This window comes from Lissotriton vulgaris, chromosome 1_2 (genome assembly GCF_964263255.1).
Source record: "Lissotriton vulgaris chromosome 1_2, aLisVul1.2, whole genome shotgun sequence".
NCBI classification, from domain to species: domain Eukaryota; kingdom Metazoa; phylum Chordata; class Amphibia; order Caudata; family Salamandridae; genus Lissotriton; species Lissotriton vulgaris.
In genome coordinates this window covers 286,600,038-286,628,010 of record NC_141686.1, presented here as the reverse complement: position 1 = coordinate 286,628,010, position 27,973 = coordinate 286,600,038, and the positions used below count along the sequence as shown (strand labels likewise).

Genomic DNA, 27,973 nt, shown 5'->3' with positions numbered 1-27,973 from the left:
TCCCTGAAACTGATGAAGTTGGGACGGGACATTATTAACCCCCACCTCACTTCAACTCTCAATCTGGCCATTTCCTCTGGATGCTACCCGCAAAGTTGGAAAACGGTGGTTGTCAAGGCTTGACTTAAGAAAATTAACGAAAAATTACTGGCCCATATCCTCATTTCCTGTTCCCGCTAAGATCTTGGAGAAACATATAAATGCTCGGCTGATGACTTATTTGGAACAACAGTATCTGCCTGACCCCTCTCAATAAGGATTGAGGAGCAACCATGGGACTGAGACCGCACTAATATCTGCATTGTAATGTAATGTAAAAATTATTTGTAGAGCGCTCGGTCACCACTGGTTTCATGGCGCTTTAGGACAGATAAACAGAGGTGGAAGCAGGGGAACAGTGTTAATCATCATATGCTTGGCGGAACAGATGAGTTTTTAATAGTTTTGTAAAGGAAGTGAAACAGGAGGATGACCGTAGTTCTAAGGGGAGAGAGTTCCAAGTCTTGGGAGCAAGAAAGGAAAACCCAAGGCCGCCGTGTTTCTTCCGCTTAAAGGAGGGGACCGAAAGAAGGTTGTGATGCGAGGAGCGCAGGTTACGAGACTGAACGTAACGATGAATCCTGGATGTTACAAAGGCAGGGCCCAGCCCGGTCAATGATTTGAAGGTGGTACAGCCAAGTTTAAAAATGCCCCGTTTCACCACTGGCAGCCAATGAAGCTTTTTCAATAAGGGGGAGACATGTTGATGTCTAGGTTGGCCGAGAACAAGTCTCGCCGCTTGATTCTGCACCAGTTGTATTTGGCGAAGTTGGTAAGCGGGGATGCCAACGTAAAGAACGTTGGCATAATCAAGACGGGCGATGACCAATGCCATGATGACTAAAACCAGGGCCTCGGTGGTCAGGCACCTAGAAATCTTTCGAATTCGCCGTAGGTGGAAAAAACATGACGAGGTAACTGCCTTGATCTGGGGTGTAAGGGAAAGATCTTTGCTGATGATAACCCCTAAACTCTTAACAGTCGGAGGGGGGGGGGAGCAAGGCCCCAAGACAGTGGCCAGAAGTTAGAGTTCCATGGATTAAGAGGGCCTCCTGTTAGGACGAGCTCCGTTTTATTGGGATTCAATTTCAATTGGCTTTGACTCATCCATTCGCCAATAAAAATCATAGTAGATTGAAAGTCAGCGATGGATGCCGATGTAAGGTAAAGATTGAAGACCATTTGGATATCATCAGCATAATTAAAGATGGTGACGGGGTGATTGTGTAGGGAGTGAATCAGAGGTTGCATATATAGATTAAATAGAAGTGGTGATAGGGCCGACCCCTGTGGAACTCCACAAGTTAGTTTCTCAGGGGTGGCAGAGAAAGAGGATAGATGGACGGCCTGGGAGCGATGAAGTAGGAAGGATTTGATCCACTCTAGCGCTGTTCCCCGGATGCCGGCGCTGCCGACACGGTCGATCAGAAGAGTGTGATCGACCGTGTCGAAAGCAGCCGACAAATCCAGCAGCACAAGAGCCTGGGGGATGTTATGATCAGCTCCCTTCCTGAGCTCATCCATCACCGCCATGAAGACCGCCTCAGTGGAGTGCCCCGACCGAAAACCTGCCTGCTGGGGGTCCAAGAATTGGGATGATTCGATGAAGGAGCTGAGACAGTTCATCACATGGGCCTCCAGAATCTTACTGAGGAAAGGGAGAAGGGAAATGGGGCGGAAGTTACTCAATACTAAGGGATCAGCATTGGGCTTTTTAAGAATGGGCACCACAGCGGCACATTTAAAGAAATCAGGAACGGTGCCTGTGATCAAGGAACTGTTAAGTAGTGAGAGTGGAGGAGCGGGGCAAGCTCGAAAAGCTTCTTTTAGGACCTCAGGGGGGCAACAATCATTTGGGGAGCCAGAATTGACTCTATTTAAAAGAGCCAAAAACTCAGGCATGGAAATTAGAGGGATATGATCTAATTCCCGTGGATTCCCGTTAATGTTAGTGGGGACCAGACAAGGAACAGAAGGCGGAATATTGTTTTTAATGAGAGCAATTTTTTCGATAAAAAAGGTGTTTAGAGAGTCACACAGTGCCTGACAGGGGACCGGCTTAGCTAATACCCGGTCTGGCAGAGTGAGCTCGTTAACAATGGAGAAGACATCTTTGGATTTGGACGAGGAATTGATAATTTTTTGAGAAAAATATGTACGTTTGGTTTGAAAGATAGAATTTTTATATTGTTTTAGTAGGGAGATGTAGGTAGTTTTCTCCTCAGGAATATAGTGGCGCAGCAGCATTCAGTAACATCCGTATGTATCATGGTTGATGCTGGGCAGACTGCTGTGCTGATTCTGTTGGACCTATCCGCTGCCTTTGATACCATCTCTCCCACAAGGATGATTGACCGCCTACAGGAAATTGGGGTCACACACGCTTCTGCCTTCCTTCCTGATGGATAGGTCACAGTCAGTGGTGGTTGGCTAATTCTACTCTGACCCCAAATCTACCTTTTAGTAGTGCTCCGCAAGGCTTATCTCTGAGCCCCACCCTGTTTAATATGTATGTCTCCCAGCTGGCCAAGCTGATTAGTTCCTTTGGGCTGCAGGCTTTATCCTATGCTGATGACATACAAATAATTGTGTCTATCAAAAAGGATATAGAGGCCTCCACCGCCAATTTTAACAATTGCATGCAGGCCGTGGCCACCTGAATGGCATCTAATTCCCTCTGACTTAATGGGAACAAAACCGAGTTTTGATCGTTGGCAGTCAACAATCTATCTGGACCCACTCATGGTGGCCAAGAATGCTTGGGCAAAGTCCCTGTCCTGTTGACTCGGCAAAGAATCTTGGTGTCCTAGTTGATAATAATCTGCCTTTTGATCTTCATGTTAATACAATATTATCTTGTTTCTTGGAGTATAAGGACCCTTAGAAAGATATTTTTGTTTTTCTTTCTCCCTGCGCGTAAACCAGCAGCTGTGGCACTAATGATGTCTAGGATAGATTATTGTAATGCACTCTACCTGCACATTAACAAGATATCCATCGACAAATTGCAGCTGATCCAGAATTCTGCATATATCGTTCAGTCTCTGCTGCTATTCAGAAAGTGGACTGGCTCCCAGCTGCGAAACAAATTGTATTTCAGACCCTAAGCATTGTTCACAAGGCACTTCATAATTCGGGCCTGGAAGGAATTAAACAGTTGACCCAATGCTATGTTCTCACTAGACAGCTGCGCTCTGCAAATAAGAATTGGCTAGGTTTCGGAAGGCAAGATGGGGAGGAAGAGCCTTTGCTGTGGCAGCTTCCCAAATCTGGAAAACTCCCACCCCCCCCACCGCCCATCCATCTGTTGCCTGGAAATCCACCTTCCGTTCCGTAAGGCCTTGAAGACCTGGCTTTTTGCCTTGTAATTGCCTCTCTGGTAGAGGGATGACGCACTCGCCCCCGCAAGTGTAACTGCTTTGACCACATAGCCCAACACCCACATCTTTCAAAACACAAAATACAGACCTACTCAAGCTCCTTGCACCAATTTAACTCAATACTTTATGCATCGTCTACAAAGTTATCATCCTGTTTTCTTGCAGAAAGTTGCTTAATTTCTAGCCTCCTGCTTCATTGTGACCTGCTGCACAAATCTTTTGAAACTGGAGCTCTCCAAGTCTTGGAAAAAAACATGACAATACTTGGCATTAACTCTTAACACCCTGCAACCTGTGAACGTATGTCACCTCCCCATAGCTTCAAACCACGCTCCCCAGAGCTCAGCCAATTGCTTCATTCTGCAGCTCTTCATCTTGGAGGGTCTGTGCAAAGCACCTTTGTTTTTTGCCCAGAGGCATCCACTGGCTTCCCTGAAAGGTCCTTTTGCATCTAACAAGTCAAATCAGAATCCCTGGGTACACACTCACTGTCCTTTCACACCACTATAGGTTCACATTCAGACTTTATCAGGGAATACAGGTACAGTATATTAAGTCAATTTCCACAACAAAATTGGAACGTTCACAGTCTAATTTTAATCAAAAACATATACATAAAAAAGATTTAGCGCTTTACAACAGTTTAAAAAAATGTTTCAAAGAAAATTTTCTTTGAAAAAGAATAAAATACAACAATTAATTATAACATTTCATAGCACGTATTATCAAAATCAAGTTAAAAAACGAGGAAAGATACATAAATAACATTTCGTCAAATCAAGAGTTACACATGGAAACAAATATCAGAAAGCCTAAAAAGAAAAGAAACCCCTTGTATTATCTGTGGCCTCTTGTTATCTTTGCCACTACTGGTGAATAGATCCAAAGGCTTATAGTTTTTTGTACACAAGTAAACAACAGTAACAATAGTGCATGTATATCGGTTGTTCACTGGGCCTAGTTGGATTCTCTGTGTTGGAAAATGTGTCGACGCGTTTCGGTGCGGAACAAAAGATGTTGTAGCACCTTCCTCAGGACTTCTGTTTTTGGGGTTATTTGCTTCAAAGCGTGGTGACTTGCACCCTCTCTGTAAATATGCGGGAGAGAAGGAAGGATATCACTTACTTCATACAAGATGTGTGAGCATCACATGATCTTACACACTTCTCTACATATGCTACATATGCTATGCATTAACATCTTCTTTGAATGTATCCACTGCCACTTCCATCTCATTAAGTGCAACTTCTACAGTCCTTTTGGAAAAGACTATCTATTTTTTCAACAATGTGCATACTTCTGTTTATACTTCTAGATTTCTCATTGCATTCATTGCTATTGGCATCGTAATTCCCTCCGTGTCCATTTTGTTGTGGAGATGTCTCAGGGGGGGGAGAGCAGCTCATAGCAAACACTCACATGCGGGATATTGCAAACGGAACTCATTCTTACCCCTCATAGATATGGGAAAGTATCTGAGTCGGTATGTTTGTAGTACTTGGGATACTTCTTCTGGTTTCAATTCCGGAAGGTAGATTATCCTATGGGGAATACCCGGATGTATTAGACTATAAGGTCCCCTTGTTTAATCTAGTCCCAACAATATATAGCTTGTCAAACCATTTACCTTTTTTCGTATGTCATGTACCCCCAATATGGGGTGTCTTCTCTATTTTTCAACTCCTTGTAGCATATAGCTGCATCTTCTCTATGGATATAAATAGATGTAAGGGTTTCTATAGGTTACCCTTCTGTTCAAATGAGTTAATCGATCTATTTATTTTTACTGTGATCCTCAAGTCCCATCTTACCTTTAAAATTTATAAAACTTTTCTTGGACGGGCATAGATCTATGTTTCTCCTGCCAGGAACTGGATAAACACATATGTGGATATGTTTTATTATGAGCCGAGTTGGACTACTTCATTATTACAAACTATTTTTGTTCTTTGTAAGTTTAGTACATTCAATAAGCCCCTTTTAAATCTCTTCTCTTCGGTGCTATTCGCCTTGTTATGCTTCATTTGCTAAAAGTAAAGATATTGGTCTTATATCTTACCTACAAGATTAGACAGGCCAAGGCTATATATATTTTTACATGGTCCCCATCCTGTCATATTTTAGGGATAGACACTATATGTCTTATGTCTTCCTGGCAAACTCCTCACTACAAGATTATAGTGGCTCTGACTCTATACATTTGATTCTGATATCTCTCCTATCCTATTTTGGGGATAGATACTATATATTAAATCTCTCTATGGGCTAACTGTTGTTACCTGATGTGGCATTGGACTTGTCATGACTTTAAATTATTGATTGTAACCCCATAGGCTGAACAAACACATCGGGTTGTGGGGAATAAGATAGATAGATCTAGGTGTTAAGCGTTTATCCTTTTACAGCGCGCACTATTCCCTGTAATGTAGAGACTATTCCACCCCCTGTTACCCGCGTCTCAAGGAGCGAGCTGTTCTAATCCTCTCTTACCTTGTTTTACCCGGAGTCGCGTCTCTGCCTCGTCTCGACACCTACACAGGTGCCGGCCGTAGCCCGCCTTTTATGTGTGTCGGTTACACCTTCAATTAGTTTCACCTGTGGGGCGTGCCTCTGTAGCGTTACTCTTTCCACAGGGAGCGCCATCTTGGAACGGTATGAGTGTAGTAATGCCGTGTGACTGTCGCGAATTGCGTAATTGAGAGGAAGACCCATTTATTTACAGCAGTATATTTGGATTTACTGCTTATTTCTATTATTAAATGATTCTATGTAATTTTACCAGTTGTGGCGATTCTATCTCCTAGATTACCGGAATGTTACCATTGGACCCGTTTATAGGATTGTGGAGCAACTTTACTATACGGTAGCGCCATCTTACAGTGGCGAGATCCTTTTAGTGTGAATACATTGGGGTCAATAATAACTTGCTGATTATCCTTCCGGATTTTGTAGCATACATATTTTATATTTTTGCTGGTGTTGCAGCTAGTTTGTTTACACGCTGTTCTTTTAGCGGCGATTAGGGGTATATCTCGATCTTTACCCATAAACGAGGCGGTAGAAGTATCTACTTTATCCACAGCCAATATTATCTAAACTGTTGCATGTATGTATATAACAGAACACATCTATTGCAGTTGATAATTTAATATCAGTTATTCATCCGGTTATGGCAGCCCACCGACTTCATGGTTTACTACTGTTTATTTGCTTACAGGTTGATCTTAACACAGCAAGGTGTCGTAATTAAACGCTAAGTTATCCCATTCACAGGGTGGTAGTAACATATAATTTCTCCACAACCCGTGCTTCCCTAGCTGTTATATATACATGCAACTTCTTTTTGTTTTTTTATATATTTTACAGTTAGTGATCCATCCTTCTGCTGTATGTTCTTACTGTCACTACTATTTAAGCTAAGGTCCTATTTTTCTATTAGGTGGGAGGGTAGGTATTAGAAACCCCATTACAAACATATCCTGTAGCTTACTATGTTATAAACCCTCACTTCTAGTTTCCAGTATAGTAGTTGATGTCTTACTCTCTATTGAGGTGGTTCTAGGCTGTCGCATACTTCCTATCATGTCTAATCACATCTACAAGCCATTGTTTTAAGTCCCCTTCCCTGTGTCATACTATCTCGGGTAGCTCTGTATTTTGGGTTTTGGCCATGTCGTTTCCTGATCTTCTAGAGTTATATCGGGGCTTCCCACTCTTCCCTCGAGTTGAGGCCCTGTCGAATCGTATTGAATTTGACCATGTACCACTGTTCTTGTTGCTTTCTTCTGATGGTGCTGTTACCTGATCTGGTCTGTTCTTTGATTCTTTCTAAGATGACCCATCTAAGGTCCTTCTCATTGTGTCCCTGCTCTTTCCAGTGTGCTACTAGTGGTGCATTTTCTTTATTATTTCTGATGGCTGACTTATGTTTCCCTACTCTCAACCTCACTTCTCTGCCCGTTTCTCCTATGTATGCCTGGTCACACGGACACAAGATCATATATATTACATTTTTAGTTCTACAGTTGTTCAATGTGGTAATTTCATGAGTAACACCATTGTGTTCCACCTTCTTAGTCACAATACATAGTTCACATATGCAGCAATTGCCGCATTTGTTGCTCCCTACAGCTTTGGTTCCAGTCAACGTTGTTTGGCCTTCTACTACATCTTCCCTGTACGTGAGTACCAGGTTTGACCTCAAGTTTTTGTTTTTTCTGTACGCGTATAAGGGGCGCGCTAGAGAGGTTTCTGTTCCATTATTTAGGATCTTCCAATTGTGGTTGATGATATTCTTGACCTGGTTGGCAATCACTGAATACTGACTTACCATCACTATTTTATCTTGCATTGTCTTTTTATCTTTTTTAGTAAGTAAACAGTCCCTGTCGTAGTAACGTGCTCTTTTCAGAGAGTGCTCAATGAGTTTTTTTGGGTAACCTCTTTCCCTAAATTTCTGTTTCATTTCACCTGCGTGTCTGTAAAAATCATCCAATTCTGTACAGTTTCTCCTTAGACGAAGGAATTCCCCAAAAGGGATGGAGTCTTTTTGACTCCTGGGTTGGTAGCTATTGTAGTGCAAAATGGTGTTGCGATCTGATTCCTTCTTATATAGTTCTACATTAAGTTGTTTATTGTGGTTCTTTATGCAGATGTCTAGAAAATTAACTTTAGACCTACTGTATGACGATGTGAATTTTAGATTAATATCTCCTAAATTGAGCCACAACAGGAATTCTTCAAGGAATTCTGTAGTCCCCTGCCAAATGAAAAAGATGTCATCTATGAAGCTTGCCCAACTGCGGATGTTTTCGTAGTACGGGTTACTACCACCCTGTGAATGGGATAACTTAGCGTTTAATTACGACACCTTGCTGTATTAAGATCAACCTGTAAGCAAATAAACAGTAGTAAACCATGAAGTGGATGGGCTGCCATAACCGGATGAATAACTGATATTAAATTATCGACTGCAATAGATGTGTTCTGTTATATACATACATGCAACAGTTTAGATAATATTGGCTGTGGATAAAGTAGATACTTCTACCGCCTCGTTTATGGGTAAAGATCGAGATATACCCCTAATCGCCGCTAAAAGAACAGCGTGTAAACAAACTAGCTGCAACACCAGCAAAAATATAAAATATGTATGCTACAAAATCCGGAAGGATAATCAGCAAGTTATTATTGACCCCAATGTATTCACACTAAAAGGATCTCGCCACTGTAAGATGGCGCTACCGTATAGTAAAGTTGCTCCACAATCCTATATACGGGTCCAATGGTAACATTCCGGTAATCTAGGAGATAGAATCGCCACAACTGGTAAAATTACATAGAATCATTTAATAATAGAAAGAACCAGTAAATCCAAATATACTGCTGTAAATAAATGGGTCTTCCTCTCAATTACGCAATTCGCGACAGTCACACGGCATTACTACACTCATACCGTTCCAAGATGGCGCTCCCTGTGGAAAGAGTAACGCTACAGAGGCACGCCCCACAGGTGAAACTAATTGAAGGTGTAACCGACACACATAAAAGGCGAGCTACGGCCGGCACCTGTGTAGGTGTCGAGACGAGGCAGAGACGCGACTCCGGGTAAAACAAGGTAAGAGAGGATTAGAACAGCTCGCTCCTTGAGACGGGGGTAACCGGGGTGGAATAGTCTCTACATTACAGGGAATAGTGCGCGCTGTAAAAGGATAAACGCTTAACACCTAGATCTATCTATCTTATTCCCCACAACCCGATGTGTTTGTTCAGCCTATGGGGTTACAATCAATAATTTAAAGTCATGACAAGTCCAATGCCACATCAGGTAACAACAGTTAGCCCATAGAGAGATTTAATATATAGTATCTATCCCCAAAATAGGATAGGAGAGATATCAGAATCAAATGTATAAAGTCAGAGCCACTATAATCTTGTAGTGAGGAGTTTGCCAGTAAGACATAAGACATATAGTGTCTATCTCTAAAATATGTCTGGAGGGGGACCATGTAAAAATATATATAGCCTTGGCCTGTCTAATCTTGTAGGTAAGATATAAGACCAATATCTTTACTTTTAGCAAATGAAGCATAACAAGGCGAATAGCACCGAAGAGAAGAGATTTAAAAGGGGCTTATTGAATGTACTAAACTTACAAAGAACAAAAATAGTTTGTAATAATGAAGTAGTCCAACTCGGCTCATAATAAAACATATCCACATATGTGTTTATCCCTATAGAACGTATCCAGTTCCTGGCAGGAGAAACCTAGATCTATGCCCGTCCAAGAAAAGTTTTATAAATTTTAAAGGTAAGATGGGACTTGAGGATCAAAGTAAAAATAAATAGATCGATTAACTCATTTGAACAGAAGGGTAACCTATAGAAACCCTTACATCTATTTATATCCATAGAGAAGATGCAGCTATATGCTACAAGGAGTTGAAAAATAGAGAAGACACCCCATATTGGGGGTACATGACATCCGAAAAAAGGTAAATGGTTTGACAAGCTATATATTGTTGGGACTAGATTAAACAAGGGGACCTTATAGTCTAATACATCCGGGTATTCCCCATAGGATAATCTACCTTCCGGAATTGAAACCAGAAGAAGTATCCCAAGTACTACAAACATACCGACTCGGATACTTTCCCATATCTATGAGGGGCAAGAATGAGTTCCGTTTGCAATATCCCGCATGTGAGTGTTTGCTATGAGCTGCTCTCCCCCCCTGAGACATCTCCACAACAAAATGGACACGGAGGGAATTACGATGCCAATAGTAATGAATGCAATGAGAAATCTAGAAGTATAAACAGAAGTATGCACATTGTTGAAAAAATAGATAGTCTTTTCCAAAAGGACTGTAGAAGTTGCACTTAATGAGATGGAAGTGGCAGTGGATACATTCAAAGAAGATGTTAATGCGTAGCATATGTAGCATATGTAGAGAAGTGTGTAAGATCATGTGATGCTCACACATCTTGTCTGAAGTAAGTGATATCCTTCCTTCTCTCCCGCATATTTACAGAGAGGGTGCAAGTCACCACGCTTTGAAGCAAATAACCCCTAAAACAGAAGTCCTGAGGAAGGTGCTACAACATCTTTTGTTCCGCACCGAAACGCGTCGACGCATTTTCCAACACAGAGAATCCAACTAGGCCCAGTGAACAACCGATATACATGCACTATTGTTACTGTTGTTTACTTGTGTACAAAAAACTATAAGCCTTTGGATCTATTCACCAGTAGTGGCAAAGATAACAAGAGGCCACAGATAATACAAGGGGTTTCTTTTCTTTTTAGGCTTTCTGATATTTGTTTCCATGTGTAACTCTTGATTTGACGAAATGTTATTTATGTATCTTTCCTCGTTTTTTAACTTGATTTTGATAATACGTGCTATGAAATGTTATAATTAATTGTTGTATTTTATTCTTTTTCAAAGAAAACTTTCTTTGAAAATTTTTTTTAAACTGTGCTGTAAAGCGCTAAATCTTTTTTATGTATATGTTTTTGATGAAAATTAGACTGTGAACGTTCCAATTTTGTTGTGGAAATTGACTTAATATACTGTACCTGTATTCCCTGATAAAGTCTGAATGTGAACCTATAGTGGTGTGAAAGGACACTGAGTGTGTACCCAGGGATTCTGATTTGACTTGTTGTCACTGTACCCTGTTCCCTGGTGGTAGTGGGGTACCCTCTCTCTTGATACCTTTTGCATCTAATACTGAAATGCTACCCATCACACAAATTGCTCCTGTTACTCTGTTCCTCGTTATGACTCCTGATCCACAATATGGCAACAGTCTCCTTGCACAATGCAAGTTCCTAGGGCAATGCTCAGTTTACAACATAAGAAGGGACAAGACAGACTATATCTAATACAAAATGTATTTATTTTATTTTACAGATTTGTAAAGCGCATGGCTGCCCGTAAGCGTCCCAGCGCTAGTGATAAAGAAACCAGGTGCGAGAGGGAAGCGTTACGGGAACAGCCAGGTCTTGAGTGCCTTACGAAATAAGAGTAGGTTGGGCTGGGCCCTAATGTCTGGGGGCAGTGAGTTCCATAGCTTGGAAGCATTACAGGCAAAGAGTCGGCCTCCAGAGCGGGCCTTCTTGATTCTGGGTACGGATGCCAAGTTGCAGTGTGAGGAACGTAAAGTTCTCTTAGTATTATAGAGAGTGATAAGGTTTTTTAAAATAGGTGGAGCCTTTCCATGAAGAATTTTGTGCATAATGCCTTAAATTGTATTCTCTCCTGGATGGGCAGCCAGTGCAAGGCGTTCAGGGCTAGTTTGGCTGAACAGCGACGATGAGTTCTTGTGAGAAGACGGGCGGCAGTATTTTGTACTGTTTGGAGTTTTGATAGTACTTTTTTAGGGGCCCCCAGATAGAGGGCATTGCCGTAGTCTAGGCGGGACAACTCAAGGCCCTGAATCAGGAGTTTTTGAGATTGTGTTGGGAGTAGAGGCAGAATTTTTCTGGCGATCCGTAAAAGGCCATGACACACACCGGCCGTTTTTCTTGCTTGGGTGAAGAACTTGAGACCTTCATCCAGCCAAATACCTAGACTCTTGATTTCCTGTTTAGGATTAGGTGGTGTGCCCATACAGGGGGGCCACAGGGATTTAGGTTGGTAGAGTGACTGATTGCCTAGTTCCATTATCTCTGTCTTGTCATTATTACGTTTAAGATGTGAGATGTTCATCCATTTAGTTATGTCACTAAGACATTTGTGAAGGTTGGTGAGAGATTGGTCTTGCTGGCTTAGGGAGACTACCAATTGGGTATCGTCAGCGTAAGTTAAAAGCTTGATCCCGAATGGGGTGACGATCTTCTCAAGGGGGGACATGTAAACATTAAAAAGGGTCGGACTCAGGGATGACAAAATTATAATATACAAAATTAGTTTTTATTGAAGAATGGGTAATAAATATGTATACAAATGTCATCAGTCACTATTGTTACACACTAATCTTTTTCGACAGACATCCTAAATGAACAAATAAAGTATGAGACAAAAATCAATAATTTTCTTGTTTATAAAATCAGGTCGTCTCTTTGATGATTTATGATTGAGCCATCCATAACAAGGAGCCTGATGCTCTTAAGCTGTAGATTCAGACTGATGAATAGGTTTAAAGATCGTGTATTTATCAATGAGTGGCTGCAACCCAGAAAGTATACTTCACACGTTTTCGGCACCACAGTGCATGGAGTGCTGAAACTTTTAAGACATTCGCCCCCAGTCACAGATCTGGCTTCAATCCATCATCGTTCTTAACTCACTTCGCCACCCCAGTTCATAGCCATCTCCTTGTGTTTGCTTTGTTCACCCTAAGTTGGCAGGGCATGCCCAGGCGTGGATCCCTTGCTCACTTTGCCACAGGATTCAAGCTAGCCAAGATGATGAGGGGTGTTACCCCGAAACCTGTCCTAGGATGCTTGTTTCCGGTTCAGGAAAGACCTAGCTTGGCAGTTCAGGGTTGACTGTTCCCATGAGGCACAGTCAAGACTGATTTGCATATAGCTGGGTCTGAACTGAGGTGGCGAAGTGAGCTAAAGAGCGATGATGGATTCAACCCAGATCTGTGACTGGGGGTGAGTGTCTGAAACGTTTCCGCGCCCCATCCATCATCTCCTTGTGTTTGCCTTGCTCGCCCTAAGTTGGCAGGGTATGCCCAGATGTGGGTCCATTGCTCTATTTGCCACTGGATTCAAGCTAGCCTGGCGGATGAGGGGTCCTACCCCGAAACCGGTCCTAGGAAGCTTGTTTCCGGTACAGGGAAGACCTGGCTTGGCAGTTCGGGCTGGACTGTTCTCATGAGGCACAAGGTCAAGACGGATTTGCATATAGCTCGGTCTGAACTGAGGTGGCGAAGTGAGCTAAAGAACGATGATTGATTCAACCCAGATTTGTGACTGGGGGTGAGTGTCTGAAAAGTTTCAGCGCTTGGTCCATCATCTCCTTGTGCTAACAGTCTCTTTGTCACAGTATCCAAGCCACCCACTTGAACTATACCCAGGTCCATCTGCTACAGAATCCACACCAACCTCTAGAACGATCTACAGGCCGTACTCTGTGACCAAGTCCGAGTCACTCTCTACAACGTTGTCCTGGTCATCATACGCCATTAGATCTGACTTTATGAACCCTGACAATGAGCATAACCTCATACGAAAGTCTTTGGTCACTGCAGATTCATGCCCGAGAGGACCTGCCCTCACAAGTACTCTAGCATTTACTGTACCAGATTCTGTTGCCAGTGTTTGTAGTGAATATCTCTGCTGACCATGTATGTCCCTTTTCCTCCTCTACAGCTCTTGAAGAGAAATTCAACCTCAAGACTGGGAGGGGGTCCAGCAGACGCACTGGACATTCAGGTAGGTGGGACATCTGTTAGTATGTTTGAACACAGTGCACTCAGTATTAGAAGCTTTATTGCATCCTGTGAGGGGCATCCTAAAGCCGCCACCATAGCGGCGTGAACAGGCGGGGTGGTAGAGATCACAGTTCTGTGTGGTGTCAAATATTTAAATTTATGTTTACAGTACTTTGGACATTAATTCAGTGGCACCCCCATCTCTCCCCCCTCCCCCCAGGGGCGTCTCTCGCCACTGCTCTCGGAGCAGTGTTAAAGGAAAAATAAAATTATAATAAAAACTATTATCATTTAATTTTTAGTATCAGCCAGGTTAGGGTGGAACGTGGTGGGGCTGGGCTCTTGTGACGTCAGGGAAGAGGAGTGGTTGCTGCACTCTACAGTGAGAATGACGGTTTGGCTGGCCATCTTTGCTCAGCCAGCAGTCATGCGCACTTTGCTGTGCATTACAGACTGGTAGGGACCTGTGCACAGGCTCCCTCTACCTGTCTGAAAGGGGAACCATGGTGCTCAGACCCACATCAGCTTCTGCATTGCAGTGTTTTGATTGACTTAGGGAAGCCTGGATGCTTCCTTCTTCCTGATCACACAGAAGCCAGAAAGAGGACGGATGATAGAGGATTTGCGAGGGATGGCGTGCTGATGTGAGTGAATTTTAATTAAAAAATGTTTGTTCCTCCTCCTCCAACCCTTGCCTCACCACCCCTGTTTCGTACCGGCTGCCACTGCTTTAATTAGTAGCTCCTAAATACAGCTGAAAAGGAATAGTATGTTGGTTCTATGGGATGGTCACTGAAGAAACAAATATAACAAGAGAGCCCAAATTCAAAGGGGGAGGGAAAAGGGGGATGTAAATGTACAGGAATTTATATAGCGCAAATCACCGAGCGGTTTCTAAGCGCTTACTTAGGGAACCCGTCCTGGTATTCCCCTGTGAGATAACCCCGGCAGGGTATCCGCAAGGTGAAAGCCAGGCCTCCCGCCGCGAGGGGCCATTGTGGAGATTAAGCAAGCTATTGCCCAGAGTCGCAGAGTGTGAACCCATGAATCGAGTAGGCACCGGAGCGAGAATTGTCGAGTCCATGGACATTTTTTTTTTTAGGACTCAAGACCCCGCCGAGCCGGGAATTGAACCCTGGTCCCGGGTTGACCTCTGCTTCCAGGTCTGCCTCCTCTAACCAGTGAGCCACACTTCGCCACTATGGGTAGATTAATGGAGAGAAGGATCAAGAATGTGTTTGTGGAAAGCGATGGATAGATTGATGAATGGTTAGTTGGAGATCAGATTTTAAAGAAGGATGGATGGATAAAAGTATGAATGGATCGGTGGAGTGATGGATGCAGAGATGAGTGGATGAATGGAAAGAATAATGGCTGGATGGAGGAGAAGAATAGACAGATGGGTAAATGTAGAAAAGGATGGAAAGAGTGGTAAATGGAAGATGAACTGATGAACAGCTATCAAGAAGGAGGAGACTAGGGATGGAGAGATGGATGGATGTATAAAGGAATAATGGATGGAGGGATGGAATTAAGGACGGTAAAAGACGTAAGGTAAATCGAAAGAAGGATGTATGGAAAAACACAGATAAGTAAAGAAAGTACAGATGGCTATACAGACAAGCATTTACAATGCAATAGGTTTTGCAGCATTAAAGTCTGAATTATTGGCATTGTGTATGACAATGCGTTGCATAACATTTTTAGCAAGCTTTGAATTGGTGAGCAGTGAGAGTGTGTGCAAGAGTATGCTGTTTTTGAAAGCAGTGTGGTAGAGAGTGCAGGAATTTGGATGACCTGAGCAATGTGGATGATGCACCTTACACACAGGGCTGACGAAGTTATTATTCACACAGCTCTGATGATGCACCTTAGGCACAAGCTCACAGCTGTTATTAGTCACACAGCTCTGATGATGCACCTCAGGCACGGGCTCACAGCCGTTATTATTCACACAGCTCTGATGATAAACCTTAGGCACGGGCTCACAGCTGTTATTATTCACACAGCTCTGATGATGCACCTCACGCACGGGCTCACAGCTGTTATTATTCACACAGCTCTGATGATGCACCTCACGCACGGGGCTGACGCAGTTATTATTCACACAGCTCTTATGATGCACCTCAGGCACGGGCTCACAGCTGTTATTATTCATACAGCTCTGATGATGCACCTCAGGCACGGGCTCACAGCTGTTATTATTCACACAGCTCTGATGATGCACCTTACGCACATATTTTATTTTTAGACTTGGCCCCTGGACCATGGGTCCGGCCGCAAAAGGAACAACTTTCCAGAATATTTTCGGGTGGTCATTTAAAAAGCAAATATATTTCTCTGTCTTGCTCCGTCTAGCTCCCTCTCTCTCTCTCTGTCTTGCTCCCTCTAGCTCCCTCTCCTTACTCCCTCTAGCTCCCTCTCTCTCTGTCTTGCTCGCTCTAGCTCCCTCTCGCTGTTTTACTCCCTCTAGCTCCGTCTGTCTCCCTCTCTCTCTGTCTTACTCTATCTAGCGCCTTCTCTCTCTGTCTTACTTACTCTGTCTCCCTCTAACTCTGTCTAGCTCCTTCTAGCTCCCTCCCTCTAGCTCCCATTCTCTTACTCCCTCTAACTCCCTCTCTGTCTTGTCCCTCTAGCTCTCTCTCTCTCTGTCTTGCTCCGTCTAGCTCCCTCTCTCTCGGTCTTACTCCCTTTAGCTCCCTCTCTCTCCACCTTAGTCCCTCTAGCACCCTCTCTCTGTCTTGCTCCCTCTCTCTCTCTTACTCCCTCTAGCTCCCTTTCTCTCTGTCTTGCTCGCTCTAGCTCCCTCTCTCTATCTTACTCCCTCTAGCTCCCTCTCTCTAGCTCCCTCTCTCGCAGTCTTACTCCCTCTAGCTCCCCGTCTCTCTCTCTCTGTCTTAATCCCTCTGTCTTAATCCCTCTAGCTCCCTCTCTCTAGCTCCTTCTAGCTCCCTCTCTCTTGCTCCCTCTAGCTCCCTCTCTCGCAGTCTTACTCCCTCTAGCTCCCTGTCTCTCCCTCACTGTCTTACTCTCTCTAGCTCCCTCTCTCTCTGTCTTAATCCCTCTAGCTCCCTCTCTCTAGCTCGTTCTAGCTCCCTCTCTCTTGCGCCCTCTAGCTCCCTCTCTCTCTGTCTTACTCCCTCTAGCTCCCTCTCTCTCTGTCTTACTCCCTCTAGCTCCCTCTCTCTCTGTCTTACTCCCTCCAGCTCCCTCTCTCTCTGTCGTACTCCCTCTGGCTCCCTCTCTCTCTGTCTTCCTCCCTTTAGCTCCCTCTCTCTCTCTTACTCCCTCTAGCTCCCTCTCTCTCTGTCTTACTCCCTCTAGCTCCCTCTCTCTCTGTCTTACTCCCTCTAGCTCCCTCTCTCTCTGTCGTACTCCATCTGGCTCCCTCTCTCTCTGTCTTCTTCCCTTCAGCTCCCTCTCTCTCTCTTACTCCCTCTAGCTCCCTCTCTCTCTCTCTTACTCCCTCTAGCTCCCTCTCTCTGTCTAGCTCCCTCTCTCTGTCTAGGTCCCTCTAGCTCCCTCTCTCTCTCTGTCTTACTCCCTCTAGCTCCCTCTCTGTCTAGCTCCCCCTCTCTCTCTCTGTCTAGCTCCCTCTCTCTCTGTCTAGCTCCCTCTCTCTCTGTCTAGCTCCCTCTCTCTATCTGTCTTACTCCCTCTAGCTTCCTCTGTCTCCCTCTCTCTTTGTCTTACTCCTCTAGCTCCCTCTCTCTCTGTCTTACTCCTCTAGCTCCCTCTCTCTCTGTCTTACTCCCTCTAGCTCACTCCCTCTCTGTCTTACTCCCTCCAGCTCCCTCTGTCTCCCTCTCCTGCTGCCTTACTCCCTCTGTCTCCCTCTCTCTCTGTCTTACTCCCTCTAGCTCCCTCTCCCTTACTCCCTCTAGCTCCCTCTCTCTCTGTCTTACTCCCTCTAGCTCCCTCTCTCTGTCTTGCTCCCTCTAGCTCCCTCTCTCTCTTATTCCCTCAAGCTCCCTCTCTCTGTCTTGCTCCCTCTAGCTCCCCCTCTCTCCATCTTACTCCCTCTAGCTCCCTCTCTCTGTCTAGCTCCCTCTCTCTCTGTCTTACTTGCTCTAGCTCCCTCGGTCTCCCTCTCTCTGTCTTACTCCCTCTAGTCATTCAACAAAGCCAGAACCGGGGGCAGATCTTTCAGGGTCGCAGCGGCCAAATTATGTAACAGTCTGCCCATCGATATACGCCAAATCTCACAACTCCTTCCCTTTCGGAAACGGATCAAGACCTGGCTATTCCCCTAATTCTTCCCGCCTGCCACTCACTCTGGTTTCTCCTCAGTAGAGTATTCTCCAGCGCCAGGAAGCCTGCAAGGTATCAGCTGCGCTATACAAATACTCAAAAAAAAAAAAAAAAAAAAAACTCCCTCTCTCTCTCTGTCTTTCTCACTCGAGCTCTCTCTCCCTCTGTCTTACTCCCTCTAGCTCCCTCTCTCTCTCGGTCTTACCCCCTTTATCTCCCTCTCTCTGTCTTGCTCTCTCTAGCTCCCTCTCTGTCTTACTCCCTCTAGCTCCCTCTCTCTATGTCTTACTTCCTCTAGCTCCCTCTCTCTCTGTCTTACTCCCTCTAGCCCCCTCTCTCTGTCTAGCTCCCTCTCTCTCTCCCTTACTCCCTCTAGCTCCCTCTCTCTCTCTCGGTCTTACTCCCTCTAGCTCCCTCTCTGTCTAGCTCCCTCTCTCTCTGTCTAGCTCCCTCTCTCTCTAGCTCCCTCTCTCTGTGTCTAGCTCCCTCTCTCTATCTGTCTTACTCCCTCTAGCTCCCTCTGTCTCCCTCTCTCTTTGTCTTACTCCTCTAGCTCCCTCTCTCTCTGTCTTACTCCTCTAGCTCCCTCTCTCTCTGTCTTACTCCCTCTAGCCCCCTCCCTCTCTGTCTTACTCCCTCTAGCTCCCTCTGTCTCCCTTTCCTGCTGTCTTACTCCCCCTGTCTCCCTCTCTCTCTGTCTTACTCCCTCTAGCTCCCTCTCTCTCTGTCTCACTCCCTCTAGCTCCCTCTCTCTGTCTTGCTACCTCTCTCTCTTATTCCCTCTAGCTCCCTCTCTCTCTGTCTTGCTCCCTCTAGCTCCCCCTCTCTCTATCTTACTCCCTCTAGCTCCCTCTCTCTGTCTAGCTCCCTCTCTCTCTGTCTAGCTCCCTCTCTCTCTGTCTTACTCCCTCTAGCTCCCTCTCTCTCTCTGTCTTACTCCCTCTAGCTCCCTCTCTCTCTCGGTCTTACTCCCTTTATCTCCCTCTCTCTAGCTCCCTCTCTCTGTCTTACTTCCTCTAGCTCCCTCTCTCTATGTCTTGCTCCCTCTAGCTCCCACTCTCCCTGTCTTACTCCCTCTAGCCCCCTCTCTCTGTCTAGCTCCCTCTCTCTCTGTCTTACTTCCTCTAGCTCCCTCTCTCTGTCTTACTCCCTCTAGCTCCCTCTCCCTTAATCCCTCTAGCTCCCTCTCTCTCTCGGTCTTACTCCCTTTATCTCCCTCTCTCTGTCTTACTCCCTCTAGCCCCCTCTCTCTGTCTAGCTCCCTCTCTTTCTCGGTCTTACTCCCTTTATCTCCCTCTCTCTGTCTTGCTCTCTCTAGCTCCCTCTCTGTCTTACTCCCTCTAGCTAACTCTCTCTATGTCTTACTTGCTCTAGCTCCCTCTCTCTATGTCTTGCACCCTCTAGCTCCCACTCTCTCTCTTACTCCCTCTAGCCCCTCTCTCTGTCTAGCTCCCTCTCTCTCTGTCTTACTCCCTCTAGCTCCCTCTGTCTCCCTCTCTCGCTGTCTTACACCCTGTGTCTCCCTCTCTCGCTGTATTACTCCCTCTAGCTCCCTCTGTCTCCCTCTCCCTCTTCCTCCATCTGTCTTCCCTGGATTTGTATAAACAAGAGTGCGAGCAACAGGTGGCACTGTAGTGAAGAGCAAGCTGAAATTTGGAACTGGTTCACTGGAAAACTGAAGACTGTGCAAGATACTGAAACATAGGAAACCATGAACCCTCAGATGAGCTAGGCTGCTATAGAGCTGCCTTGTGAGCAAAGAAAATTGCAGTCAAGCATTGCAGATCTCCTGCGAGACGCTGGCGAGTGTGAACAGCGTGAGGAACAGGCAGAGCTCTTGGCCTAAGTTGGTATATCCAAAAAAGATATGAAATGTTAGGTTCCCACTCGAGGCCTGTCACATAATATTCAAAGATTGAATCTCTATCTCTATTAACACACCTGCATACAGTCCGCTGGCTTCAATGAACAAAGCAACCTTTCCCCGGCCGAGAGCTTAATAGGCACGCAGCAGCTTATTAAAAACCCATCGATTCCCTGCTGCCTTTGAGGGTTAGAAATCCTCTAAACCGGCCGCACGCTTTCTGATGTAATGCAGCAATTTTGCAATGTTTTGCATATTTGGCAATGCAATAAAGGCCGTGGAAGCGCTGGAGGGTGGGGGATGGGCTGGGCAGGGGCAGGGGCAGGCTACCTCGACGAAAAGGGCGTGTGTGGGGCATAGGAAGAATTTAGAAAGCCAGCTTGCACCCGCCGAAGAGGGCCCTCGGGCCGTGTTTTCATTTGTGTGCCACTGCACTGCTTTACTACTACGACAGTCTCATGTCATGCAGTCAGTATTTATGATAATGATATACAGTATATTATACATTAAAATTATACTATTCTCTACTGTCTCTACTACTAGTGATAGTCAGCAGTCTCTCACCGTTCCAAATTTGAAGGGGAGAGAAGATAGTGCCAGAGTCGGACTCGCTCTGCTCGGACCGGTGTCGTCGTCGTTCTTTTTAAGTTTATTCTCACGACGCACAGTACGCACTCTCCCTGGCGCTGGCGGGCGCGTGACCACCGTGACGCGTCAGAGGCTAAAAGCAGCAGGTGCAGTTGCGCACTGTGCACAGAGTGCGGGGGCTGTCCCAGGGCCGTCATGTCATTGGTAGTAGGGATAAGATTGACGGCCCTGGGACACATACTGCTGGGCAAGTGTCAGTGATACCAAACTGCAAGTCAACGATGCCATTGCTTGCCTGCCTGGTATATGCATAACTGGGTTTGGTTTGGCTTCGGTTTCGTTTCGACTTTCGTCACAGAACAACAATGCAAACCCAAACCCTTGACTACTTGACTTCTGTGACCCATCCATTCCGTGCACGTGCAGAATGCAGATGGCGGATGGTGCCCGTAGCTACGGCGGGCCGGGGTGCGGTGGTGGCGCGCTTCTTGCACTAAAGCAGGACACAGGTAGACTCGTCAGTGTAGATTGGTTTCACCCCCCAGATGGGGTGACACCCGGTGCGGTCCGCACCCCCCTAGTGACGCCACTGCGGTGAGGAGTGAGCGGGCCCCCCCGGGACCGGCGACCTGCTCCACGCTCGTAGCCAGGGGCGAGAGGTACAGAATGACTCGGCTGGTAACGGGGGGCTCCCATGCCCGAGGGAGTGCCCCGTGGACGCTGCAAAAGTCCGGAGTGCCGGTGAGTGTGGTTAGTTGCAGGGCGGAGGCGAGGGTGGGGGGGGTTGTGTGTGTGTGTGTGTGTGTGTGTGTGTGCGTTTGTGTATGCGCGGCGGCGGGGGATGTTCTCTATGTGTGTGTGTGCATGCGTGTGTGTATGCGCGGCGGGGGGGTCTGTATGTATGTGTGTGTGTGTGCTTCCAAGGAGCCATGGGAGACAGGAAGCGCGCGCGACCTGATACCAGTTCGCAAGGTTGCGCATGCACGTCACTTGTCTCCTTTCTCCCTTGACTCCATGAAAGCAGAAACGATTGCAATAGGTTTCGCAGCGACGATCACTTCGCCATCGGTTCTCAGTGCGAAACCTAAAAAAGAAGAATCGAGAGCTGGAAGAAAGGAAAAGACAGCCCCCTCGCTCTAGCCCCTAATGCCTCAACACAAGTAGCAGGCCCACTTGCATCACTTGCTCAGTATTATTTACATATCACTTCAAGTGTTATGTTTTTCCTGGATACTGCCGTGCGTTTGCTACCTGACTATTATGGACAAAGCCTGTAGGTCTGCCTGTATTTTTCTCTCATGATTGTATATTGGTGCACTGAACCTTGTGTAGTTGTCTTGCACATTTGTTTGAAATGGTATGTGTGCATTTATACATGAAAGTACAAAGCCTCCACCCATTCCAGTTTCATGTCGCATGGCTCCGTGAAACCTCAAAAGGCCAGTGGCGTCTGGGCAGTTGCTGTGAATTCACTCACTAGGTGTCTGGATAACTAGAATGCCTTGGTGTTGGGATTGGTGATGATCTCCTGCATGCATCTGGAGAGCCTGCGTCCCTGCCTTGAATCCTCCAGAGGACATTAAAGGTTTCGAACCTCCCCTCAGCATACACTACAATCACACATGTGCACTAGAGACAGTTTGTAACATGGATTGAGACCCAGAGCAGGTCTCTGTAGTCTTGGAGACACAGCATGTGCACCATCTTTTTGTCGGGTGTGACTGCAATGAGGCCTGTAAGCAGGCACTTTTGGAGCCCATGGTGCGAGGGCTACGTATTTGTGATTCTGTTGGGATCCAATTCTGTTCTTTCTTAACCCTCTGTGGGATCTGTGCCTTGATGTAGGGTACAAAACAGTGTTGGACTTGGCTCTCTATACAGGGTCATCCACAAACCTTTTTTGCCTCCTGTTTTGTGAGCAAATTTGTGTTGGCTCTTAGGACTCTGCACACTTTAATACTGCTAACCAGTGCTAAAGTGCTTGCACTCTCTCTCTTAAACATGGTAACAATGGCTTTCACCCGATTGGCATATTTAATTTACTTGTAAGTTTCTAGTAAAGTGGCACTACATCAACCCGGGTCCTGTAAATTAAATGTATCTAGTCGACCTGCAGCACTTATTGTGCCACTCGCTTAAGTTGCCCCGTCAAACATGTCTCAGGCTTGCCTTTGCAGCCGGTGTGTGCAGTTTTAAACTGCTATATCGACGTTGCAAAATAAACCTTTAGCCAGATCTTAACCTTACTTTTTAATACATAGGTTAGGCCCTACACTGCCCAGAGGTCAGGGTGCAGTTGTTGCAGGGATTCGGTTTTGAAACATAAATGTACCTTGGGAGAGCGGGACGTCAGAATGTAGTGACTGAGTCTCTCAACCCTGTCTCTACCTATAAGCCCAAATCAACCAGCTCACAGTGCCTCACCTGCACTCCTAACCTTTCCAGAATAACAGGTGAGTTAGACAAACCTAGAACATGAACCTCTAGGCCCCAAGGGAACCGTGGAAACCGATCATCACCTTTCTTTTTCACTCATGCATGCCCATAGTAAACAAAAGAAAGACCTGAAGGAAGTTTACAATGTATTTATTGAAACTACACTTTCACTTTCGTCAAAGATCAGGACCCGCATTGAGACCTACTTGGCTGCAGTGGAAGGAGTTTCCACGCCAGCCAAGTAGGTCTCAATGCGGGTCCCGAGCTTTGACGAAAGTGTGACTACAAGCCGGACCCTTTTGCCGGAAACTCATGAGGCTAGGCTCCGACAACATTAGAGTATAAACCACCAGAGAAAATCCTCCTCATACCCATCGCGCACCTTAGCGAGTGCGTCACATACCTGGTTACATAAACACTACTGACCAAGTTTCAATCACTTTCCCTTTTTCACATTTAAGGTTCTGAAGAAAGCCAGACCAATATGTGGCCTGGCTGAAACATGTTGACCATAGTACTCTCCACATACATCCATCACCTTGTTTTTAACACTGCCAAGGGCCCATCTATAAAATAAACCCTCAGGGTAGTGGAACCCAAGGACAGGAGATTTGTGGACATGCTACATATGTCCTGTGCATATTTTGGGCACTAAGCAGTTCTTTATCAATCACATATGGTATTATGTGTTTGGAATCACCTATGTTGCAGTGGATACCAGAACTCAGCTTGACCAGTCTCTGCTTTAGTTTTCTTCTTTGCAAAATAAACTGCCTGTGCAAGCATGTGGCATCAACAAGTTTGTAGAAAACCAGATTTCTCATTACAGTCCTAAAGCCAGTGATTCTAAGCCAGGTGGATTGTCTTGCTTTTTCTAGTGTCTCTAGATGACCTGGCTTTGTTAGCTTGCTGCATTTGTTTGGCCCTAACGTCTTTACCTTTTGAATTGTATTAATACTAAACTGCTTTTTCTTGCATGGAAACTCCTTTAACAGCCGCTCTCAAATTCACTCTCCCACTCACCCATACAGTTACTCACATAACCCATCACTCACCTATGCTGCCTTTCACATACCCAGTTACTCACCAATATACCATTGACACATGGACTCAGTCACCGACACAGCCATACACACACACACACAAATGCATTCACTAAGCCATACAGCCACTGACTGACTGACGGACTCACTCACTCATCCACACATCCAGTCACACACCCTCACCCACCCTCACAGGCACCAATAAAAGAACTCAGACAACCAATCACTCACCCCTACAGAAACTCACATACCCACTCACACACCCATACAGCCACTTAGACACCAACTGACAGACAGATACAGACACTCACACAAGTCACACACTCATACATTCACTGAGACACCTAATCACACATTTACACAGTCCATCATGCACCTTCTGAATCATCTAAACAGGCACTTATACACCCACAAGGCAATCTATGTCGGAGATGATGTCTCTGTTTACATTTCAGGTTTTAACACATCTTGCATTACATAAGAGTATTTATTTTTTCTGGATGTTCGGTTTCTGTGATTTTCTTTTTGTCAATTTAACACAGGGCTTTTGTACAATACCTATACTGATTGAAATCACCTCAGGTGTGTGGGGGAGTTCAGATTTCTGGCAGGTCTACCACTTCCATGGGGTCACTTTCGGATATTTGTAACAGATGCATTTATGGTGAGGTGGACTTTCTACTGGTGTGGAAATGGCCCGTCCTCTGCTAACCCAAAAGTTCTCACTGAAACACAGTTTGAGCACTTTCATCATAAGTGTTTTCTGGACCCAGCGGCCGTGCCATGGAGGCCTGCTCCTCATTTCTTCTTTTTTTATAGAGGAGGTTTGGTTAAGAAAAACAGAAATGTATAGCCCTCACTTGCTGCAATTTTACTCCCAGCACGTTAGCACCATTTCTGATTTTCCTGCCCGGGTCAGTTGTGACTTGCGTGATGTACTTGGGCAGTAAACATGAACACCAGAAGGCCCCACACCCTGCTGGGGGCAGTCTTCGGATGTTCACCAGCTTGGTGTTGAAGTGCCTAGTCCACCAGTTAGTTTCCCATTAGTTAATTCAGCAGAGACTCTGCCAGTGGAAAATCAGCAATTCTCCCACCCTCAAATGGGGTGTGGGAACAGGCGGTTTGGCAGAGAGGGTGATCTGCTGAATTCTAGTGGACCTCTCGCTCTATCAAAATCACCATTGGCATAGAATACTTACTTTAAGTAAAAACGGTGCAACTATTCATGCTCTGGCTGTGCAGAATGTGTACCTGGCCTTCATTGTTACTCTGGTAGTTTAGTCTAGCAGTATGAGTGCGCAGGAGGCTGCTGTTGCTAGTGTCAGAGGGCACAAGTACATCTGAACTTGTTTTGGATTGATGCCCTCGCAAGGTGTACTGACTCTGCATTTGCACATGAAAACTCATATTTATATGACCCCAAATGTTCGATATCAGGATTATGGTGTGCATAAGAATATACAATAGCATATAGACCCACTATATAGTTAAGTAACTTTTTACATCTACTGCTCGCCTCCATAAAGCTCTTCTGTGTAGTTCTAACCTGTCCTGGGATGTGATGCAATCTAAATTAGGGAACGTAGAAGCATAGTGAAGATGAAGGAAAGTAATCCATTTCACATACATTCCCCCCAGAGGCATCCTTTTTTCCGGCACGTTAACTGGGACGAGCTGCTGGCCAGAAGGATTGACCCGCCCTTCAAACCGTACCTGGTGAGTATCTTAGCTGTCCTTTTATGGAGGCCAGTGATGCTCTGAAAAGCACTACCACTCTTGGTCTCATCGGTCTTTTTCTCCGTCTCGCTCTCTAGTTCAACTGCTCACATTACCCCGAATGTATCCTTTTTTCCTCTGATTCTCTATCAGTAGCTCATTTTTCTTCTGCTTCACTTTGCTGTTTCCATTCCTGCCTGTCTTTTTACTTTATTGCTTTATCCCTTCCCTCTGCTTCACAGTCTGATATCTGTTTCTTGTGCTTCCACTTGCTCTGCCTCTATTATTGCTCAATTGAAACCCTCCCATTTTTCTGCCAGCCCTCATTTATTGCTCTCCTTGTTTTATCTCTTCTCTCACTCTTTCTCAACCCTACCTCATCTTCCGCCCTCTTGTTCATTTCAGTAAAGATTTTTTTTTAAGAATTGCGCAGTCACACAAATGTTTTTAAGATGGTAAACGAACTAGAAATAAGTTAATTGGAGCATTTTTTACGTGTACAGATGGAAATGCATACAGACTTACTGCATCCCTTTCTCATCTCCCTCTGTTCATCTCTCCCCTTTTCACCTTTTTATCATTCCAGCTGGTTGTCACCCTTTACATCTGTCACTTCCCACCTTTGTGAACCGCATCATTGTTTCACCTCCTAAAGTCCTCCTCCAATCGAATTTACACTTTTCCTTCCTATGGCCCTATTCTTATCAGTCGACCGCTTGTATCCCCCTACGGTTGTGTTTCTCCTAGTTTACCTATTCTTAACACCACGTGCTCTCTTTCCTTCTTACCCTCTCACTACATCCTCCTTCTTTCACTCCTACTGCTGCCTCTTCCTCTATTCCTTCCTGCTGGACTATTCTATCCCTGTCTTCTTTTCCTACATCTGTTATTCTCACCTGTTGCTCTTACCCTTCTGCCTCTTTTTCTTTGCTTCCGGTTCAAATGCACTTGGCCTCCTTTCTCCAAGACACTTCTTCCTCCTTTCGGCCATTATTCCCTTCCCTTCACTCTTCACCTCCCTTCCTCCTCTGTCCCTCACTCTCTGCCCTCTTCTCCTTTCCTTCCTAACTTCTACAGTGTCTTACCCATACCCTTTTGTTTTCCTGCCCAGCAATCAGATGATGATGTGAGCCAGTTTGACACTCGGTTTACACGCCAGACTCCCGTAGATAGTCCAGACGACTCCAGCATCAGTGAAAGTGCCAACCAAGCTTTCCTGGTAAGGACTCCTCCTCACTGAGCCGGGGGGGGTTGGTCCCAGGAGTTATGTCATTTATTTGATTTGATACTTCAGAGTGATGAGAACCCTCACTGAGGAGGCGGATGGAGGCCATCACACTGGTCAACATGGGATCTTCAGGGTAGATTTGAAAAGATTGCTGTAGAATCATAGAGAAGAAATTCAGCTGAAGTACTCAGCTTATGCTCCTACACCAACAGCCGCCACAATTACCCATTGGACCCCAGTGGATCAGCAACAAGGAGTAGTTATTGTGGGTAAACCACAATAACTACTACTTGCTGCCGATCCACTGGTAAGGACCTCACGGAGCCAGATAATATATAAGGCTCCCAGTTTTCCATTTTTACTGATTGTTACAGATAAATACAGACCAAAAACAATGTGTGTTCGAGGCATATGAGCTGCAGATTGTACACTTAGCATTAGATCGCCACCTGGTGTTGGGCTCGGATGATTGCATGTTGTCGTTGTCTTGGAAGAAGTCTTTGTAGTCACGAGATAGGTGACTCCTCCCTTGGACGATAGTGTGCATGGGCATCGGCTCCACATTAGATTGTTTTTTTCCGCCACTGGGTTTGGATGAAAGTTTTTCCGCTCCGGCTAGAAATATACTTTTCAAGCTCTTCGAAGCACAAAAAACTTCCTAAAAACGTACCAAACTACTTTCGTCATCGACTAACATGGTTTCGACTCCATCAGCTCGATTCCGGTCATCGACGCGGGCCGTTGGACCTATCCACGCTGTGAGGCGTACACCTCATGGTAAGGATGCCGTTCAAGAAATGCCCCGGGTGTGGAGCAAAGTTTCCACACCGTGACCACCACGAGGTCTGCAATCTGTGCTTATCGCCAGAACACGACGAATCCAGCTGTACAGCCTGCACATCTTTTCGATCCAAGAAAACCATCAGAGATCGGATGGCCCGTCGACAAGACATGAAGAGATCAGCTCCGGAACCAGTCGTTATCTTCGACGAGGAGGTTCCGCTCGTTCCCGAAAAAGATTCTGATGATCTCCA

The 27,973-nt window shown here is 45.4% G+C and overlaps 1 protein-coding gene across 1 annotated transcript in view; it reads left to right on the top strand.

Annotated features, from left to right (window-relative positions):
• RPS6KB2 (ribosomal protein S6 kinase B2) overlaps positions 1-27,973 on the top strand; it is a 165,718-nt gene that overhangs the window by 64,403 nt on the left and 73,342 nt on the right. The window contains exons 11-13 of the mRNA XM_086953253.1: positions 13,749-13,811; positions 25,634-25,711; positions 26,823-26,930. Of these exons, the coding sequence (XP_086809379.1) occupies positions 13,749-13,811; positions 25,634-25,711; positions 26,823-26,930 (249 nt within the window). The remainder of the gene's footprint in view (positions 1-13,748; positions 13,812-25,633; positions 25,712-26,822; positions 26,931-27,973) is intronic.